General features: G+C 39.9%; 1 protein-coding gene across 3 annotated transcripts in view; it reads left to right on the top strand.

The window, feature by feature from the left end:
* Positions 1–573: 573 nt before the first annotated feature.
* Positions 574–19,655, top strand: part of LOC307021235 (anoctamin-4-like) — a 67,310-nt gene continuing 48,228 nt past the window's right edge. Inside the window, exons 1-3 of one of the 3 annotated variants that reach the window (XM_079653170.1) lie at positions 574–2,336; positions 8,942–9,016; positions 18,701–18,925. In XM_079653170.1, coding sequence (XP_079509296.1) covers positions 2,111–2,336; positions 8,942–9,016; positions 18,701–18,925 — 526 coding nt within the window. In that variant the 5' untranslated portion in view covers positions 574–2,110. The remainder of the gene's footprint in view (positions 2,337–8,941; positions 9,017–18,700; positions 18,926–19,655) is intronic. The other 2 variants (XM_079653168.1, XM_079653169.1) reach the window with 2 other exon arrangements.

Consider the following 19,655-nt stretch of genomic DNA (forward strand, 5'->3'; position numbering starts at 1 on the left):
GATGGGTACTCTAAAGTATCTTATTTGGGAAACATGGTCTCTATGGTTTGGAGGACAATGTTTCCAGGAGATGTATAATGGATTTATTGTTCAATTTAGTAATTGTATTTTAACGTGAATCTTTTAACCCTCACATGATCCAGAGGGCAAATGAAACTTGTCACCTAAACAACTTTTTTCTTACATGGTCAAGCTCTCGATTGGGTTCTGCTAAAACAGGTATGATTAAATGTATTGTTTCGAAGTTGAGATGTGATTGGTTTCAGCACCGTGGCTGAAACTTTTTACAGAAGATGCTTGTTGTGTGTTTAGGAAATTGTGGGTAACTAAAAACACAACACAAGCAACATTTCATGGTTTCAAGAAGTTAAAAAATTATAGATAAGACTCTAAGGCCTAGTGGTCGACTGTAGGCTGTTAACCCAGAATGCAAGTGCTATTTTCTACCCAGGTCAAAGCTGTCTTTCCCTTGGAAACTTGAGGGAAGATGGATCATTCTGAGGCAGAGGGGTTTAAGGAGCTGCTCTGGAGGCAGACTGGAGTGTCAATGAAGGCAGCTGGATGACTCCCTTCAGTTACTTCTTCCAGCTATTCTTCCACTGCTATTGTCTTATGGGTTTGGGTCAACACATAGAACAAAACCCCAAACTTCTGAGATGATTTTTTTTCTGACTACAGTTCCGTCCAATTCAAAGGCTACGCATGGAGATCGGAACGTGCACCCAGAAGAAGTGTTTACTGGACAATATAACAGAAGCAGAACGAGTGGACGACAGTTACATCTTGCTATATGTGTTTTGGAAGATTTATCATTATTTATGTAAATGTGTTACACTTGAATCGGACAAATTGATTTTTTCCTCTTAAGCATACTTAGCTTTTGAATGATTTTCAATTTTATGTAAGAGTAGATTAGCGCAAATAATCTTTTCTTCCACGTTTTGTGTTATAATCAAAAGGTTGTTTTTTTGGCTATTTGTGAGTAGTACAGGTAACCCTGTGACTTCTGCCTTGAGTAAAATAATTACCCATCGATACTGTAAGTCTTTTTCAGAAAGTCATTTTGGGCATTCGAGGGCGGAACTCAGTAGGTTATCTAGTATTTTTTGATTGTGTGACCTTAATTAATAAAAGGAGGAAGTGTTATGGCAGAATCTTTATTACAGCATATTTCTGGCTAATTTATTAAGGTAACACAGGTCAGAGAGGCTCCATTGCCTCTTCCGCAATTATCAGCAGATGTACCCACGTTAAGTAAATTGACCCAATGTCAGAGGAAATACATACAATTATATACAATTCATCCTCTGATTATACAACAGGGGCCATTCTAACAAGATAATCACTGTTCTTCACTTCACCTGTCATAATGTAATGGCTGATCGCCCGGTGTATGTCACTGTGTGTCTTTATTTGAATTCTAGTATAACTAATGTGTGCTGTTCATCTATATATTAATAGCTAAATCATTTTATATTATTGCATGACTTTACCTGCTATGCCACTTTTGCTGTAACAATGTACATTTCCGGCTGTTGGACTAATAAAGGATTTCTAATTATGTTTAACTGGAAATATGCTCCTTGGTTATTGTTTAATTTAAATGATTTTAATAAACATTTGACAGTGTCACATATTTAAGTAAATTATTCCCGGAGTATTTTTATTTATTGTTTGCAATAACAATGCTTATGAATTGGAGCCCCCCTCTTATATCCTCTGCACGTCCCTGTCCAGTGAATTTACGTTGTGTCGTATTCATTCAATTAGTTTTACAGTTATAGTCCTTTTGGGACTTACAGTGGTACTGAGTTCAAATTCTTAATGTATTACTACTTTATCTTGTTACCACTCATACTCCCACAGGAATTGACACTGCGACCTCACCAACCACGTGGAGCAGTCAGCCACGCCCGCAGCCGTGCGTAAAGACTGCAACATCACCGCGACACGAGCCGAGAAACGACACGGAGCGTAGATGAGCATACACACATACATACACCGCTTATATTTCGAACTGCAGTGGGTGGAGATAAAAGATGCGGGAGAAGTTGTAGCATTCACAAGCAGAAGCCATGCGTAATAAGTGCGACCGCCGCCGGTGAGGAGGATGCTGGAGCATGAGACAGCAGCAGACATGCGACTGGTCCGTCAGATCAGCGCAGGTATGAAGATACAGGCCGCGGGGGAACATATGGGCTGCAGCAAGGTCGGAGAAAACACAGAGAACCAGGTCATCTGTGTACAGTGTCAGGAGGAGGTGGTGCGGGTTTGTCCGGGAAGTCCGCGCAGTCCTCACCGCGCCATCGCGACGCGCCTCTCCTCCGGATCTGCAGGTAACGGTAACATGTGATCACAGACAATACTTTCATCTCATATGTTTGCTTATGTGGCTGATATTTCATCCTCAGTTTATTCTAGTTTCCCTGTTGAGTGAGGGCTGAAATGATGGTGTGGGGTGACAAATGACTGGGACAACTCATAATACTTTGATTATTTATAAATCAGCTTTTCTGTACAAACATTAAAAGGCACTTCACACACAAAGACAAATCCAATAAAAAATTCTGAATTAACAAATATAAAAAGGAAAAGTTAAAATGATCGACAAACGTGCAGAAAATGAATAAAAATGAAACATAAAATAAGTAACACTTTGTTTTTTAAACGAGTAGAGTCTATGTTACTATACGTTTTCAAAGGTAGAACCAAGACTCCTTGATATTTGGGTGATTGCATCTTTTTGACCTATTATCATTATCTCTATTAATACTAAGAACTTGTGAATGTCCAGAAGGCCTTTGACCAGGGACGTGCACAGACATTTGGAAGGGCTATTGCTCTAAACTGGAAAAAGGGCCCGCCCCCCAAAAAAATCTAAGACCTTTTGAAAATTCTAACTTGTTTTTAACGTAAAAGGTTCATAAAATAAAATACTGTCATTGCAAGTGATTCTCAGTTTACTTTTATGTCCAACTGCTAAATTCGTAATTCAGGCACATTTTTTGTTAAAATATCTAATGTTAGTAACTATTAATGAAAAGATGGGGACAATCCTGTTTGAATGTAGTTTGCCCTTTGTAACTGCTGTGCAGACATACAGATAAAATAGGGCTTCTATAATTACTTTAAATAAACTCACTAATTAATGAAACCAGTATCATTCTTTATGAGCGCAGTGACGGTAAGGTATCTAATGACTTATTTAGTATTCCATAACTTAATAACAGAGATGGTCAAACTAAAGTGGAGACATGGCAGAAATCCTACAATGAAGCAAGACAGTGTAGTGTTCACCCGTGAGAGGGCGATCAAGAAAAGAGAGAGAGCGGCCCCATTGAAGGAGTTTACTGAGCAGAGTAAAAGACACAGAAAGACAGAAGCACAATAACAAGTACATTTGTTGCGAGGCGCTACAATACTAATTATGGGCTTATCATGTTGATTCGGCCACAATAGAAAACAAAAAAAAATGTCGCTCTCTCCAGAGGGGCAGGTCAGACAAAAATGGCAAACAGGCTGTTGCCCGGGCAACAATAGCCCTTAGCTGTGCACGTCCCTGCCTTTGACAGTGTTCTGGTTTATGGGTTATGGCTTTGATAGATCTGAGTATCATCATCATCATCAGCTTTATTGAAGGCTCGAGGTCCATTTTTAAAAGACATACAACACTCAAATATAAATTTAAAAAGGCAGTTATACCAATGTTTATACTCAATATCATTGTACACTGAATCTCATTGGGTTTGAGACTATTGGTCGTATAAAACAAGATATTTTATGACGTCAACAAGTAAATGTGACTTGCATTTTTTTTTACTATTTTGTTTAATATTATCGTCCAAACAACAAATTGTTAAATTGAGAAAATGTTGTGCAGATTATTTGTATAATACAAATAATCATTTGTTGCAGCCATAATTTTTCATTTTGCTTTACTAAATTGTACACAGGATAGAGTAACTATGACCATTTACCAATCTGTAAATTAAACTTCTGATTATGTGTCAGTGTAGTTGCAAGCCACAATTCCCCTCAAATTCTTTATGCAACATTTGCTTGAGTTATAGAGTGAAATGTCATAGGACATTTATCAAAGGGCTAATGGCTATAAAGGTGACACACTTCATAAATCCGGACAAGGACATGTACATATCAGTAATCAACAACATTGTTTTAGACATTTTAGCTTGTACACCATAAGGGTCAATAAAGGTTTTCTTCCAGGGTTATCCTCTGATTCTCATAGCACTGCTGATCTGTTTTTATTCACAGTGGAGTATTTAATTCCCATCATAAATTGTTAGACCACGGCACTAGAGCTGCCAGACTCCTGCCTTAGCTCTGGCAAGGTCATATTTATTTTCCCTTGTGCATCTCGATGTGTGGAACAGCACTAACATTGCAGTATTAGGGTTTTATGTGTAACGTTGCAGGGTCATGGCTTTTCTCAACCCCCCCAGGTTAGTGGACTCATGGGGAACAGAAGGATACTATGGGACCAAGACAGACTTTTTTCCCTATACATCTATTAGAAAAGCAATGGCTGTAAAAGTACCCCAACAATTATAGGTGGACTTAAAGGGGACCTATCATGCAAAATGCACTTTTGTATGTCTTTTATACATATATGTGTCCCCGGTGTGTCAGAGAACTCACAAAGTGTCAGAAAACGAAACCCTCTCTTATTTCCTCCGTACCCCATCTCTAAAAAAAAAAGAAGAAAGGGGGGTGCTAACAAGCAGATCCAGAATTTTCGCTCCTGTAACGTCATTGGCGACATCTGGCCGACGTGACACGTCCCGATTACCTATTGTGTCCGGCACACGTGATACGTCCCAACCTATCGTCTCTGTATACAGTCGCAGCTGTGTGTCTGTGTATTCAGCAGGATGTCTGCTGGAGGCTTAGAGTAAAGTTGTTATATGATACATATAATGGCACTCAGGGCCGTATCCAGGATTTCCTAAATACCGAGGTTTAAACATGCTTCGGGGGTATAGATTTGGGGGATTTTCATGATCTAGTTAGTTGGTTTTTTAAGTCCTGTGGGGGGTCACCAATTGGATAATATATTGATTTCAAACCATGTCAGTGGGCTGCAGCATAAATTATTTTTGAAATTGTAATGCATAAGAATCAGTCGATTGTTACTATTAATGATCTGGACATGCAGAAGAGGCTAAAATGATCACACAACATTGTCAACATTCATTTTCCATGTCTCTCTCCTTTCCATAACCTGCAGCCTCTCTTCCATCTTCTTTAGTCTCTCTGTCTTCTTCCTGTCCATTACTCTCTATGTCCTCTACTCTTTCTCTTTGTTCAATCTCTCCCTCGAAGTTAACTTTTTGCTCCTCCTCACTTGTCGCTCCTGCCAGTGAATTAAAAGCAATTCAGCCATTTAGTTTGTTTCACTTGTTTGTTTGCATTATTTTGTTTATTTAAATCAGTTTTGTTTGATTCTCAAAAGAGAACAAAAATGTAAGCAAATTGTGTTTTATACAATTGTATGTTATTATGACATCATAACTGCAATAGATGTATGTTGTTTTAAAATGAGGCCTTATTGTCTATATTGTAAATGAAGACTATTGTTATAGATAAATAGAAAGATAGATGGATGGGGTTATTGCGGTTGCAACCCAGTCTCACGGCATTTCGTGTTATAGTCACGACAATTAATCTATTGATTCGTGTTCACCATCACGATTTTCCCCTTTTTTTCGTGTCACACAGAACGATTTGAAAAGCAATGTATTTCTATTGGTAATGTGTTTCGTGTCTGCAACACGTCTTTTTGTCCGGTCGGGTCCTGGAAGACCGGAAGCTGTGGGGTTCATAAAAACATGTTCTTACTCAATATCAAGCCACGATTATTGTTTTTATTTTAAATCGTATAATGTCTGACTTTTTTTGCTGTCTGTGAGGAAAATAAATGGTGCTGAGAGCATCAAAATACTGAAATCTGTATTTTTTAAATCTTTTTTTTCTTCTAATTTGTTATTCTTTTGTAAATAACACACTGTTATTTAATCAAAAATAACACACAATTATCCTTGTTTTTATTTATTCATTTAATTCTATCATCTCTGAATTTTTAGCCGTTCCTCAGGAACTGAATTTCAAAATAGAGTCACCGGAAACAGACGTAGGCCTATAAGGGACATTTTGAGCATCATTGCGATACACACCACTAACCCACTGAACTGATTACCCAAGATCCTCAGCTAGAAGCACGGTGATTGGATTGTTTAGCCACAATGCACGTTGGGATCTGATGTTTATGCGATATGAAATCCGAAAAACATTTTAAAAAAGAAAAAGAAAATAATACTTTATTCCGAGTGTGCTTGCTTTTCTCTTTGAAAGTCATCACATAACAGCATTGTAATACACAGTTCGGCTGCATTAAATATTACACATCTACCGTAGTTCTTTATTTATTGAGCCCTGATTAGAAGACTTCTGGACAAACAGGAAGAACAGCCATGGAAACTGAATACGTGACGTGGATCATAAATATATCAGCAATTAAACAACATCTTCAATTTCTCTTCACACAATACTTCTCCTTGCAGCATCAATACTAATTCGGCTGACTTTTATATTTGATTCAATCGGTAGATAGGTTATATTTACACCATAACGGTGCACAGCTGATAGCAAAGGACTTGTAGTTTTTAAATATATTACTGATTTTCTTTGAATATAAGAATGTAAATACTGAGTTGAAAGAATAGTCAGGGGTTTTGGGAGATACATCTATGGATTCAGAATTTCAATAGCTTACCATTAAATGACGGATATACCTTTCAGTCTGTGATTTTTTACAAATCAGATATTAGAAGTAAAATGTGTGAAATAATATAGCAATATCCTGTAAAATTATGTGAAAACATGAATAAAACTACACATCTTCAGATGTTATACATACACAAGTATCCTACACTAATAATACAAAAGTTATTTTGGCTGTGTGTACCTTGTGTGCACCGCCCAGTGGTTAAAGCACGTTATTGAATTTGGTGTAACTAAAGCCTGATTTAAGGGTTGTTTATATTTCACATCATAAATCAGAATCTGCAAAGTAACTAAAATAAATGTAGTGGAGTAAAAATACCAGGTTAACCTCTGAATTGTAGTGGAGTAGAATTACAAAGTAACAATGAGCTGTCATGTGGGTATATATCAATGCTGCACATTATCGATACAAGCAATTTTCACCCATTTATTAATTATATTTTTTACATTTGTACACACCAATTTGTTTCCTATCGCCTAAAGTTTAAACCTCCAGGGGTATACACAGTTTAATACTGTCAACTTCTTATTTTGGGAAAAACAAAAACGTCTTTTAAAACTACAATTCCCAGTAGAGACGTGCCATAGAACATGTTGCGAAACACAATAGCCAGCATGTGTAGTTCTGTGGGGTGTTCGAGTCCAGTTTTGGATAGTTTTTCAAAGAGCTGTTTGATGCTCGGCGTAACCTTGCCATAATAATAATAATAATCGTGGCTTGATATTGAGTAAGAAGATGTTTTTATGAACCCCACAGCTTCCGGTCTTCCAAGACCCGACCGGACAAAAAGACGTGTTGAAGGCACGAAACATACTACCAATAGAAATACATTGCTTTTAAAATCGTTCTGTGTGACACGAAAAAAAGGGGGAAATCGTGTTGGTGAACACGAATCAATAGATTAAATGTCGTGACTATAACAGGAAATGCAGTGAGACTGAGTTGGTTATTAAGCCTACGTTCTTTTTGTGTGACTGTACCTGCAGTTCCTACCTGACTTCCATCCCTTTCTCTCTTTCTCTCTGCCTGTCTCTTCCTTACCAAAGCTGAGTTTCGACTGACGTAGTTTTTTCATTATATCTGAGTCAGTGTAAAAATAAAACAATACCATGTTATATCTTCAATGTTTTACTCAAATGGAAATGAAAGAAAAGTATTCGAACATTTGTTAAAAGGTAATCCTTCTGACATCGGATGAATGTAAATAACTTTAGCTCTCTAGCTAGTTTATTCACGCAATTTAAACCAAAGTATAGCCTATAGCTGCAATATAAGTTGATGTGCATGTTGTCGTAACAGTTTCCAGTTTGTTGCCAATGGCACTGTTCTAGCGGTAAACACTTAAGAAAGAACATGTCAAGCTAGTGCTGTATCAGAAACAATGCGTGGCGTGTTTTGGGAGTAATATGCTGTGTGTTTACATTAGCAAGCATGCTAACACTCAGAGCTAACCATGGAGCTAACGCTGTAGGCTACTAGAGAGAATAACGTAATGTCTGTTGTGTATTAGTAAAAATACATGAATGAAGCAAGGGACAGAGTATACGGGTACTAAGCTCTTTACTGTTGCTCACCGCCATAGCATCAACTCCCGGGCATACACTTATTCTCTCAACATTGTATGTTACTCTGTTACACTGCGCCCCCTATTGGCAGGAGTATATCAGAACACAACAATGTCCTTGTGGTAAACCCTGCGAGAGAAAAAGGTTTGAGCTCCATACTGTTTCAGAAATAAAGCTTGAAGTGGTTAGGAGCATAACATGGCATTTAATCACAAAAGCGTTTAGCTGAGCTTCTCCCCGTAGAAATCTCTCTAGCAGGGGAAAGCTGTGTGACGCTACAAAGGTGGGTGGCTTGCAGCAGACGTTCAAGTCAAAGCAGAATCAGCCTGTTTGCAACAGGGCTGCAAAAGAGGGGGAATGGGCAGTATGAGGCATGGCTACAATGGGTGATCTGTTTGATATTTTAAGCAAAAAACTTCACAGACATGTTTTGTATAGGTACAATATATTTGTCCAATATAGCATAATAGGTCCACTTTAAACGAAACACAATGTCTTTGTTGCATTGTAAGGTTTCTTCGATAACAGAGTGTAAGTGATGCCATCGTATACCTTGTGTGTCCTGTCACAGACCGTGAGCCCAGCAGCAGCAGCTACAATGCCTCTTCAGGAACCTTCTACAGCTGTGTCAGTCAGATCACCATCGGTAAGTTTGATTTTTAAAGAAGAAAAAGTAGATATAAAATAAATATATATAAATATAAAATATACACAAGTCAATCACTAAGTTTTTAATTTCCGATTTAATTTACATTTGATAAAAACTGTTGCAAAACGTTTCCAATAAAATCTTGAGTCTACGCAGGTCACTGTTGTTTTGAATTTCTACTTGTGTGTCTTTTCAAATATTGAATGAGATGTTTAAAGTATGTCTGTGGGACGTGCTAGTACACACTGAAAACGTCATTGCCCTGATTCGAAGACGACATTCCATTGAAGTTAATTTAACTGTCAATGTTTTCCAAAGTGACTTACAATAGGTGCATCAGATTCAGTCTAAAATAAAATACAGCCTTTCACTGTTTGAAGGTGATTGGGAGGGAATGTTCAAGTGATCGTGGAGATATTAAGAAATAAATAAGCTGTTGAATGTACTTTTATTTATCTGTATATCAGCAAATTGTAATACAAATTAAATTCATAATCATACATTTTGAACGGGTTAGATACATTGGCCAATTGTATAATTATTAGACAGACAGTTACTTCCTCTTCAACATGACTGCAGGTGTGTCTCTAGTATTATTGGAGGTAAAGTGACTTGAGAAGAAAAATAAGTCACGTGTCCTAGAAGACATACTCTTCACGTGTCCTAGAAGAGTATAATGGGGACCTTTAAGTTATATTAAAGGGTTGATAATATCAAAGTGTGGGCGTTAGACGTATATATTTTGATAAATATATAATTCAAAATGTCTGCCATAACAAGAAAGGTTGAAGGAGTAAACAATAGAAATTACTATTACCTTCAATCAATCAATCAATCAATCAATCAATCAATCAATCAATCAATCAATCAATCAATGTTTATTTGCGTCAGAGCATCAGAGGAGGGATCCCTCTCCCAGGACGGACAGACGTGCAATAGATGCCGTGTGTAAATTGAAAAGATAATACATTTACAACATAGGTAGTCCAAATGTTTGGAAATTCATGTGTCTATAATAAGAAGATGAATCCACAAGGATGTCAACAATCGTGTGGGAGCCATCAGGGAAGTAGTGATGAGAGTCAGGCAGGACCGCAGAAACCGGTTCAGCCACGACTCAAAGTCCAGGACTCAGGATCCAGGACTCAGGATCCAGGACTCAGGATCCAGGGCTCGCGATCCAGGACTCAGGACCACAGCAACAGGATCAGCCATGACTCAGGATCCCGGCGTAGATAGACACCAAAAATAAATTTGGGGGAAGCTGGGTTATTCGGAACATGAGAGTACACAGGTACAGACAGAGAGAAGGAAGAAGTAAGGTGTCCTCCGAAAGTCTAAGCCTGTAGCAGCAAAACTAGGGGCTGAATCTAATCAGCCCTAACTATAAGCTTTATCAAAAAGGAAGGTCTTAAGCGCACTCTTAAAAACGGATAGGCTGTCTGCCGCCTGAACACAAACTGGAAGCTGATTCCACAAATTAAGAAAAGGCTCTGGCTCCCATTGTACTTTTAGAGATTCTTGGAACAACCAACAACCGTGTATTCTTGGAACGCAATGCCCTAGCAGGACAGTAGGGTATAATGAGTTATTTAAAGATGACCTACCATGCAAAATGCACTTTTGTACGTCTTTTTTATAGTTCCAGGGAACTCACCAAGTGTCAGAAAACACAACTCTCTCTATTTTCCTCCTGTCCCAAATCTCTTAAAAAGGGGCTGCAACGGATCTGATACAGACTGATTCAGATTTGAACACTTCTATGACGTCACAGAAGTGGCGCTACGGCTATTGGGCCAACTCCACCAATCAGGAGGAGACAGCCACGGACATAGCCGTTCGAAAGCGCTGGAGACGCTGTAGTACATATGCCAGGCCTGTAGATGGTGCTGTTCTCACAGAATCAGCCCATGAAAAGACAGTGTAAAATTGAGCGAAATGAGGAATGGCTAAAATGCATGATCTGTTTGGTATTTTGAAAAATAAAAAGTATAAATATGCCTTATATAGGTATGGTCCTACACTATATTATTCAAATATAGCATGATAGGTCCACTTTAAGGTAAGATGGCGCATGCCCATCAAGGGCTTTGTAGGGCTCCTGTGTTCTATAGGGAGCCAGTGTAAGGCAGCCAGAACAAGAGTAATGTGGTCCCATTTCCGAACTCTGATTAGTACTCATGCTGCAGCATTTTGAATCAGCTGAAGCGAATTAACTGACTTTTTTGTACACCCTGATAATAAAGAGTTACCATAATCCAGCCTTGAAGTAACAAATGCATGGACTAGTTTCTCTGCATCGTTTTGAGGCAAGATATGCCTGATTTTTGCAATGTTACGTAGATGGAAGTAGGCGGTCCTTGAAATTGATTTTATGTGGGCGTTAAAGGATAAATCCTGATCAAATATAACACCAAGATTCCTTACGGCCCGTCTACACTACAGGCATAAAAAAATCTTGAAGCTGGGCGTGTCTGAAGCTTGGCGATTTTTTGCGAGCAACGCGACCAACAACTAATCACATGAATCTCCCGCCCCCGACATACAAAGCAATAGCAATGTTAAAACGAAGTAAACTGGATATAAACTCTCTAAACAGGCGAAAAACCTACCAGTTTCACCCACTGTCTCTGCCACCTCCCTCCATGCCTGGTTGCTCCGGTTTGTATCCCGGTAAATAGTTCTGGTCGTAAAGAACCGGGTGATTTGCTACCGTAATATCTCGTTTGGAATATGAGGAAATGAACTGCGGTCTGGTTCTCCCAGCTTGCACACGGTTTGATTGGCTAGCGCTTGCACTGGCGGGATTTGCATAAACGGGATTTGATTGGCTGATGCCAAGCATCGAGCCTCAAAAGTTGAACATTGTACAACTTTTGATGCTGATAGATGCTTGTGATGCTTGCAAAGCCATGCCATGCTCCCCACAATGCAGTTCGGCGAAGATTAAAAATCTTCTACGTCACCCCATTGAACTGAATGGGCGAAGCGTTGAAAGCATTTTTCGATGCCTGTAGTGTAGACGGGCCGTTACAGTCTCACTGGAGGCCAAATGAATGTCATCCATAGTTAATATATCTTTAGACAGTTTGTTTCGTAGATTCTTTGGGCCGAGTACAATAACTTCAGTTTTGGCCTTGTTTAACATAAAAAAATGTAAGGTCCTCCACGTTTTTAAGTACTTGAGGCAATCTTGAATTGTATTTAGATGATTCATTTCATCAGGCTTGATTGATAAAGTTGAGTATCACCCGCATAACAATGAACATTTACAGAATGATTCTTTATAATATTGCCTAAGGGAAGCATATATAATGTGAACAAAATAGGTCCAAGCAATGAGCCCTGTGGCACTCTATGGCTCACTTTGGTTTGCATGGAAGATTCATTGTTGACACACACAAACTGAGAGCGTTCAGATAGATAGGACCTAAAGCAGCCTAAAGCAGTCCCCATTATGCCAACTAAGTGCTCTAGTCTTTGCAATAGGATATCATGGTCGATAGTATCAAATGCAGCACTGAGATCGAGCAAGACAAGAATAGAGACAAGTCCTTTGTCTTCAAATAAATCATTGTTTTTTAAGTAATCACACAGCTGTTTTGCGATTGCTTTCTCAAGAATTGTTGAGAGGAACGGAAGATTCGAAATAGGTCTATAGTTGGATCGAGGTTGTGCTTTTTAAGAAGAGGTTTTATCACTGCTACTTTAAATGATTGTGGAACATGCCTGATACCTTCTACATTTTTGGAATAAAAACAGCAGTGTGTTAGTTTGTGAAGTATTCCAGCAACCTTTCAGAGAGGTAGTACTGCAGTACAGTACGATTAATTATTGTGAGCATTAAGAAAATTAAACTTTTCCCCAGACATTTTTTTTTTGTTTGTATATCAGGGGCTGCTGACAGGACATAGTGGATTGTTGACAAAGCTGTCCGCAATAATGTTCCTGTCGGTCTCAATACTGCAAACTCCTGCTTTTGCAATACTCAGACCTTGCCTTTGGAAAAATGTTCAATGAATATTACAGTGTGGTTAGTGTGAGAGGCTGTAAACTGGATGCTGTTCAAACTTTGGGTTCAGTTTAGGCTGATTTGCTGCTGCATGCAGGTGTTCCTCTCTTCTCTCTGTGCTAAATGAATAATGAAGTGCTGAGGGAGAGCTTTGAACTGTTGAGACTCATCCTCTTGGTTTGACAAAGGGAAAGATCTATAGTCTTACTCTGTGCTCTCTCAAGGAGTTATAATATATAGATAGATATAGAGATATAACTAGATAGATATAGAGATATAACTTGCATATCATAGGGTGAAATAAATCAAGGCACACCCGGGGTATAGATAGCAATAAATAATTGGCACCATGTGCCTCAATATCTAACCACTTTCGGTCCTTAGTTAACAGAATTTGCTTATCCAGCATTGAACTCCTCTAGTATCCTTATTCTAAGCTAAAAACAATAATCAAGTAAAACAAGACCCAAAAGACATGTGTAAAATAATTGTAAAGCTAAACCCTCTCACAAATAAGTTTTGCTTATATGCTATCTGTATGATCTTGTGAGCACCTGCTACTATGAAAAGTGAGATAAGATGCTTTAAACATGAACAGATACATTCATTTAGTAGTTACTGAAGTTAAACTCGAACTGAAGCAACAGGTGAACAAGACAGGCCAAACCTGCAGGTGGAGATCTCAGGGAAAGAGTCTCAAAAGCTCCCGTGAATGAAAAGTCTGTTTAAACATGACAAGGAATATGATCACGAAAAAAGAAAGAAAGAAAGACCCATTTTCTAGGTATAAGCAGCGTAATTCTCGAGATAAATGACTATAGGAAGATAGCACAAACAGTCAGTTATCCCGGCTCAAACAACGTCCCTGCAGTGAGTGTTTCCATACGGTCTCATCCACCCTGAGCATTCCGATCCCGATTTCCAGTCCATGGTAAACAACCCCTTGATTTAACAGACGACTTGCCTGGCACAAACAGCACAAATGTTCACATATTTTCGGCGGTAGGCTTTATCCTTGTAGTGTAGTATTCCATCACGGATTGGGGAGAGTCGAAAATCCTCGACTCACTGCCGAAAGTGATCCGCAGTCGTGCCGGGTAAAGGAGCCTATCTGACATCTGCCTTACGAAGCCTTCTGGTATTCCAACAATACGTAGATTGCAACGTCTCCCTCTGTTCTCCAGGTCGTCCATTTTCAATTGTAATTTAGCATTGTCTTTAGCTAACTGAGTACTGCAGGCTTCCAGAGAATCAAGGTGTTTAAACCTTCCTCGTGATCAGCAAGTTGAGTCTTACATTCATCCAATTCAGCTCTTACTGAGGCAACTGCAAGCTGAATGTCTGTCTTGAGCGAGAAAACTTCATCTTGAATCACTTCCCTTACAATTCTGCGGATGTCCTCTAGCATGTTGTTGTGTTGATCATTAGCCTCAACCGTGCTACTGGTTAAGCTAGCAGTCGTGTTGTTCACCTTTTGAGGCATGATATCTGCACATATATCCCATTAGTAGATCACATATAGCTTAATCTTAAACTGGGTCAAGTTTTGGTCGAATTAGAACAAAAAATAGCAGGATGTTAATGGATTTATTAGGACCACCTATTAGATCTGTCTACTCCATTAGACACCTCCCGCTATTTTGAGCAGGCATCCTCCCATCATTAACTGACAGCTGCACATAGAACACACTCCTGAAACACACCTGCCCTACATCCACCTTAAGGACTTCCGCCACAAGTCTCTCTTTGGTCTCTCTTGTTATTGCAGTGCAGCGTATGGCCCAGATCTCTGCACCTGCTTTTTGTTGTCTTACCCCTGAGGGTGTCAGGAAGTGAAGGTGCTACATATCTGGGCCTTGTTCTTCTCAGAGAGCCACGCAGCCACTTTTATTTTGATGACTGCGACATAGATATCGCTTAGAACACACTATGTCCAAAAAGGCTGCATGCGCTGTGAGTTTTAGAGGTCATCCAGATACATGCCAGGTGTAGATTACCACCTCCGCCTCTCCTGCTTTTCAGGTGACTTTCATGGAACGATGAGGACAGTTTGCTCATACGGGAAAGTGAGATGTGGTTTGAGTTGCAAAAGTGAGGTAGGGAGGTCCTACTATTCCTGGAAAGGTGAATCGAAAATAAGGTCAATACCATACAGCTTATCCAGCGCTGTGTTGTTTTTGTCAGCGTGTGACAGAATGTAAACACAACAGACGTAAATACCCTCATAAGATAATAAGGCTATCATCCGATCATGATGTGCTCTACAGTTGGAGAGAGACAATACATCTAAGTACCACATGTTGTTGACTATGAAATAAACACCGCCTCCCTTACTTTTCTCTGAGATTGTTGTCTGGTCGACTCATGGAGAATTAATGGGGGGAAATGGTGGGAGTCTGCTATCCAGGGGTCAAGCCAATATTTGAAAACCATGACATTAAAAGTTGAATAGGAGAGACAAGGCAGATATCTACCCTGCCAAGACTTAAAAAACGCCATTTTGTGCAGAATTACCTTGTCAAAGAAAAGGAATTTCTTCAGGCATTCGTTCATCATTATAATAAATACAAATGCTGCTTGTGGTATCATTTGAATGCACATATGTTTAGGTAATCTGATTTTAAGACAGTGTGGAATAGTCATAGTGTGAAAATGCATCATTTACTGCACTCAACAATAACCTCCTCCCTTTCTTTTCCCGGCAGCAGTCAGATTGTTCTTGAAAAAGATGTTGCACTAGTCGTCAAATTCCCCTCAGGGACAATAAAGACTTTCTCTGTGTTCTAGTTGTTGCAAGTGCTGACTTCAGCACAAACATACATTTTCAGGGACACCCAGCCTATCCCTTTATTCTTGCAGAGAATTTGAGGGAGTAAAATAGCTGAGATGAGATGTAGAGCTTAGATTTACCTCAGAATTGATCACCCAGCTGAAAGTGCTCGGAGGCTCAGAGGGTGCCAGGCTCTCCACTACTCTGCTTATTGATCGGCTCTGTTTGTTCATTGCTGACGTTCCTGCGAAATCTGCTGGGCTCTGTGTTTTACTGGAAAGCAGGAGGTGGGGGTTGAATGTGTGTCCTGGTCTTACCTGCACCGGTGGAAAATCAAAGCAAACTGCTCTGTATGTTCAAATAATGAATATACAAAATAACACAGAGAACATGATTTGAACTTTAAACACATGAACCTGAAGTTTACATACACTGTAGTCACCAATGAATGTTTTTTCAGACTGGATAACTTAAAAGCAATGCACAAAACATGTAGATACATTCACTTTGAGGTAATACAGTATAGTCTGTGACAGGGTCAATTGCTCAAAATTAATCATGTACTTTTTACTCCTGTGTGTCTGTCAGTCCAAGAATACCCAATATTTAACCAAACGTTTTGAACTCTAAGAAAGTGAATGCAGCAGATCCATGAAATACAGTCAACTTTTCTGGTTTCATAAGCCACCGAGTAACTTTGGGCTTGAACACGGCCCTTCCTCCAATGCTGTATCCTCTTTATCCACCTTGGTTCAGACACATGTGATCCCGCAATCATACTGATTACATCTTTTGGAAGTAAGGCCGTTCGTGGCGCCAGACTGAAAACCACTTGAATAAAGTACATTTGATGTAAATTAATTCAGTTTTATGGTATTTTTTATTAGCATTTAGTGTCTTCCTTCTTTAAAAGATGCTCAGAAAACAGATACCTTATGATTGGATTCCACAACATAGAAAACTGAAACTTTAGTGAACCAGTACTAACTAATGACCAAACAAATCAGACAAGACACTCGGACTGAAAGAAAATAAATTAATGAGAATTCAAAATACCACTTCATGATGTGTTTTTAATAAGAAAGGTCTCAGAGGCCTTATACAACTAAAGGAAAAGACAAAAAGGAAAGCAGGAGGCAGGCAGACCTGTCTCAGCAGTCTGCACGTCCTCGTAAAGCAGAGGAGGAACGCTGCTTTTTGCTCTTTGATGAGACTCCCATCTTGTAAACCCTGCCTGAAAACTGAGTCATTCTTTAATGATTATAATCAAACAGACACTAATTTGGTTTCTTTAAGCAAATGCCATGTGTTTCTTTATAGAGAGCTGCAGGAAAGAGTCTTAAAGCCCAGAAATCTCTTAGAATTTTGTTAGGGAAGTCAATGCAATGTTTTGGTTGTAGGTCTGTGGGACACAAGAGACTTTAACATTCTTTACCTCCACATAAATATATGAGTATATCCTCCTCTGGTGAGTATTAAAGCTTTCAAGTGACTAAATGAGACTACTAAACTTCACCAACATTAGCTGCCTTTAGCTTAGCTATGTTGATTTGAAGTCATGTGACAGTGCTGTAGCCTACTTCCTTCATTGCCTAACGTTAGCTTTTTTCTCCAAAATGATAACAGTGGTGTTTATGTAGAGATGATGTGTAAGTATCATAGATTTGTATACAGGGAGGAAGTCTTTTTAATAAACCAGAAGCCAATGTCAACCGATCTCTTTTATCAAGATCAAATCAGGGCGTAACTTATTTGGTTAGCCTATACAAATTCTGTAAAGCACCTGCTGCTATCTGTAAGTATAAACACTTTCGCTTTTAAATTCAGTAAAATGCTGGGTAATCCCTGTGTCAGTAAAAGTCAGATGATCATGACACTTACAGTAATACCAGAGGGCAACATCACATGGATGATTGTGATACTGTTGACTGTTATGGATCTACCAGCAATACACAGAGCCGGATAACAGTCAGAGTGCACCATTTATTGATAGTAGGCTATATGCAATTAAATCCCCCTATGACCATTCATGATAGGAAAGTACATTCAGGGTCATCTTTCCTTGTGACTCTTGAATCAGAATCAAAATACCTTTATTCGTCTGTTACGACCCGCCCTCTACTAGTGGTAGGGACTCGTTGGGGAGACCCGCAACATAAAATAAAACACAGCAAACACGCAGCATTAAACGGTGTTCATTTATTGCGACACAACCGTACTCACATGGCCAGCCGGCAAAATGAACAAGGGCGCTGGAGGACAGAAAACAAACAAAAGGACAAAGGGGGCCTGGGCCAGCCACACCACGGGCCGTAGGACCCAGAGCTTCCCTCCGCTACCCAGCAATCTAACAAAACCCTACGGGAGAAAACAAAGCCGCGAAAAGCCTAAACTTCCTGTTACTCCAGCGTACAAAAAAACACAAAACACTCGGAACTAGAGATCCTGATACAGTAAAAGGAGGAAGTCCACAGACAACGTCTTCCGGCGTCAAGATCGGGAAAGAGAACTCTTCTCCTCCAGCTTCTGCTTTTCAAGTCCCCAGCTGAACGTAATTAGGACACCTGGGGGAGGCGGAGCCAGGGGCGGACCAGGTGTGTCTGTGCAGGAGGGAGACAGAGAGACAAACAGGAGGGGAGCACGTAACACGTCTTTTACAACCATTTACAAAACACACATCCTGTAACAGTTTTGAAGATATAAAAGCCAGGTATATAATGCACAGTTATTAACGGCCTATATATATTGCACGTCTTTTGTATTTCACAACAAGGGGTGTTATAGAATAGTCATGAAACATAGTACAATTTTATGTTGTGCGTGACAAATACAAAAACAGAAGAAATCCAAAATATATTTCTCCTCATTTGTCTTTCTTGTGATTGATTTCCTCTTTCAGGGTTTGACCTCGGGGGTCAAGTGGCCATCGGCTTCTCCCATTGGAAGAGTCCTTTTCCAGCGAGCGGCCACAACCTCCCGAGTCCGGACTGCGTTCACTCGGAGGCCTCCGCCGTCCCGTCCGTTAGCAAGCATCTGGAGCCGGTGTCCTGCCCAGCGTCGCTGTCAATCACCCCGCTGCCCACCAACAGCGCCAGTCAGGAGACCCTCTGTGACAGCAGCACCAGTAAGTGGAGTCTGGCGCAGTACATGTTCTCATTCATAACACTCCGTTCGATGTCTCACTATGGGATGCGCCTCATCGCGGAGCAAACAGAAGCATCAATCTCATTACGCCAATCCTGATTGGCTGGTGATCTTGACGTCAGCGTCAGGGAATCCACCCCCTATAAGTAGCTTGCGCTACGCCGCATGCGTCATTCAAACACCTCTTCTCGCTTCAGAGCACATCTCTATATTGGTAGCCGGGCTAGCTCACACAGTCCACAGACGGAACCAAGCTATCCAAGCTCACTTCGGTCGACGGGCGCTCGCCGGCTACTTCGATATATACTTCTGCAAGAAGACTGTTAATACTAACACACCAGTTAGTATTGAAAATCGACCTCGCCGTTTTTTCTTCGGAAATAAAGGTAAGGTTTTGATTTTTTCAAGCTAACAACACACGTGTTGCTAGTTTGTCTTCCCTCACTACCGACACCACGGTAGCGAGGAAGTTTTTTCTTTTTCTCTCTCTCACACCAGAGAAGTAGAAGATAAAAAAGGTATTAACACACCAGTTAATATTCTTTGAGAATAAAATCTACACCGTCGCTTTTTCTCCGGATTAACGACAGGTTGTGATTCTCTTTTCTCAGCAAAGCACCTGCTATGAGCGCGTCCTTCCCACGTCGCCATAATGGCGAGCAAGATGGACACGTCTCTCCCTCACACCAGAGGAGCCAGGGAATCGGAGG

Source organism: Notothenia rossii (assembly GCF_949606895.1).
Source record: "Notothenia rossii genome assembly, chromosome: 10".
Taxonomy (NCBI): Eukaryota; Metazoa; Chordata; class Actinopteri; order Perciformes; family Nototheniidae; genus Notothenia; species Notothenia rossii.